Source organism: Anopheles cruzii, chromosome 2, assembly GCF_943734635.1.
Source record: "Anopheles cruzii chromosome 2, idAnoCruzAS_RS32_06, whole genome shotgun sequence".
Lineage (NCBI taxonomy): Eukaryota > Metazoa > Arthropoda > Insecta > Diptera > Culicidae > Anopheles > Anopheles cruzii.
This window is the reverse complement of record NC_069144.1, coordinates 49,721,760-49,724,183: the sequence shown is the minus strand read 5'-3', so window position 1 is coordinate 49,724,183 and position 2,424 is coordinate 49,721,760. Positions and strand designations below refer to the sequence as shown.

The window sequence follows — 2,424 nt, the reverse complement described above, 5'->3', positions numbered from 1 at the left end:
TTTGTTTTTTCCTTAAAACGTCGCAACGAATCATATATTAGCATATGATTTTAGTATGTAAATATTCGGAAACAAAATTATGATACTACAGAAACAAGGAACTGATGGCCAGAATTGGAAATTAAAGATAAATAGGAGTTAAATTATACAATACAGGCACAATAGATTAAATTCGGATTATCTTGAACTTTCTTTTCATGAATGCTTTATAGCTGTTACGATGAACTTATTTTCCAACAAATCGCTGCGATCGTAGAAAGCTTTCCGAAAGCTTCTGAAAGCTTCCCGCAGCGTTACACGGCGTTATGTATGAATTTGTGTGTATGTAATGAAGAAATGTAAATAACTATCGATTTGTGAATCGCTTCAAACGTGTTTGCCATTCTGATGTAAATTAATTCCAACACTTCATTAATCCAATCAAGTGGATCAGATTGGGAAGCATCATTTCAAGCTAACGGTGGCTATTAACTCCCAATCACCATGCTACCGGTAGCTTTGCATAACTGGCTGCCGTTTGTTGTCATAATTTGGAAACTCTATTTGACAACATTTGAAACATTACCAAAAGGTTGTGTCCATCTGTTTATGAGCTTTGTCGGCTAATCGAGAACGTGAAGCGAAACTTGAAATAAGTTTGCATGCATTTTCTTCTTCAGCAAATTACTCTCACCATCCGAAACAGCAATCATTCATATTTCATAACATCCGCCATTTACTACTTGATCCAATCATATCGAGCATGAATTATTTATCACACGACTGCACTGTGACGTTGGACCAAATTTTTAATGGGTCAGCCCGGCATATTAAGCATACTCTCTTGGCCACGAAAAACTCCGAAAAACTTCCGAATGTACGTTGGTAGACAAAAGAATCATTACACCCTGATTAGCACATTTTCTCACGCTTCTCGCTAGGTGCGACGTACAAGTGACACGGTGGCCAAGGCCAACACCCACGGATTGCTGCAGAAGACCTACATTCCAGGAGAAACACCCCAATGAATGACGGTTACATTTTTGTGTGTCTTTTATGATATATTTTATTTCTCGTTTTATCACTTATCCCACCTTCAACACAATCACTTCAAGCAAGAGTTCAAAACTCTCGAACCTCAAGGATCACTGAGGAGTCGTCCTAGAGCAACGCCCAGGCCTGTGCCGCCACCATGTCCCAGTCGATGGCCACCTTTCCGAGGTGCTCCTTCCGTCGCTTTTTGCGCTTCTTGCGGCGAATCACTTTGCTCTTGTGCAGGTACGGATGCCTCACCGGATCGTCGACCTCGACGGAGACGGTTTTGATCGGCGAACACACGAACGGTTCCGGTGCCAGGGGGACGGCTTTGAGCGCGGCCGAAGGAATCGGGACCGGTGGATCCTTTGCTCCGACGATCGTGCTATCGCTCAGACCGAACAGCCACTGGAAGCGTGTCCAGAAGTACCGGAACGTCGACAGGATACCGTTGATGAGATCCGGCACGCTGATCTCGATCAGCGGGAACATGAACCGCCCGCTGGGCGACAGGACATTGGCCAACGACACAGGCTGCTTGTCTGACGACACGGGCACGAGGACACCCAGCAGCACCGTACAGCCGAAGATCAACCACCGCATGCTGGCCCCTGGCACGTCAGCTTCGCCACGTTTTTTTCGGATTGACGGCTAACTTTTCCTTTCGTTCCAAGGTCCGGTTCGAACCGAAATTCATTCCATCGAACAGCCGTCACCACTAAAAAGCAGACACCGGCCGAAAAGACACCGCACAGCGCGTTCCACACACACACTGCCGCCGGCCGGACTTGTTTGTCGAGTTTCACCGGCAAACTGTCGCATCGCTGATTTGTTTGGCTTTCTTGTGCATTTCCTCCGATTGTCGTTTTTTTTTTTTGGAAGCTCTATCACCAGTCAACCGAACCGTGGTTCAATAAACTCGTTTTGGGTCTTAGGATCGCGCTCTTATGCTGCACTACCGGGGTTGTGGAATGTGTCACTCTCTGCAAACTAATATCTGCCACTTGGGGAACGGGATGAAATCAGGGGATGTGGTCACCGAAATTCACATCCGAATCGGATCGCGCGAACCTCTCGACTGACGGCCCTGGCTGCCAGAGGAACAAGCCGAGGCCGAGGCCGCGCTCGATTCGCTCTGGAACGTCCGATTTGACGTAGGCCCGGTCCGGGGGGCAGCAGCACGTTTCTCCCGCCTGGCTGGTCAGTTGGACCTGGATGGGAAGATGGGCTTCTGTTTTGGGCACCTTTTTTTGTTTTACCATTTCTATACCAAGAACCCCGTGGTGTGTTGGGGCCCTCCTCCCGTTCCGGAATTGGGCTTTCGTGTGCGGTTGGTCGGCGATGGTAATGAAGTGCTGCTGAGTGTAGTTTGTTTCCGATGAATAGTTTATGACCATCATAAGGTGCATG

At 47.6% G+C, this 2,424-nt stretch overlaps 1 protein-coding gene across 1 annotated transcript; it reads right to left on the bottom strand.

Annotated features, from left to right (window-relative positions):
* Positions 1–1,140: 1,140 nt before the first annotated feature.
* Positions 1,141–1,617, bottom strand: LOC128266890 (uncharacterized). The gene has a single exon (XM_053003679.1). The coding sequence runs from the start codon at positions 1,615–1,617 to the stop codon at positions 1,141–1,143; it is 477 nt and encodes a 158-aa protein (XP_052859639.1).
* Positions 1,618–2,424: the final 807 nt, after the last annotated feature.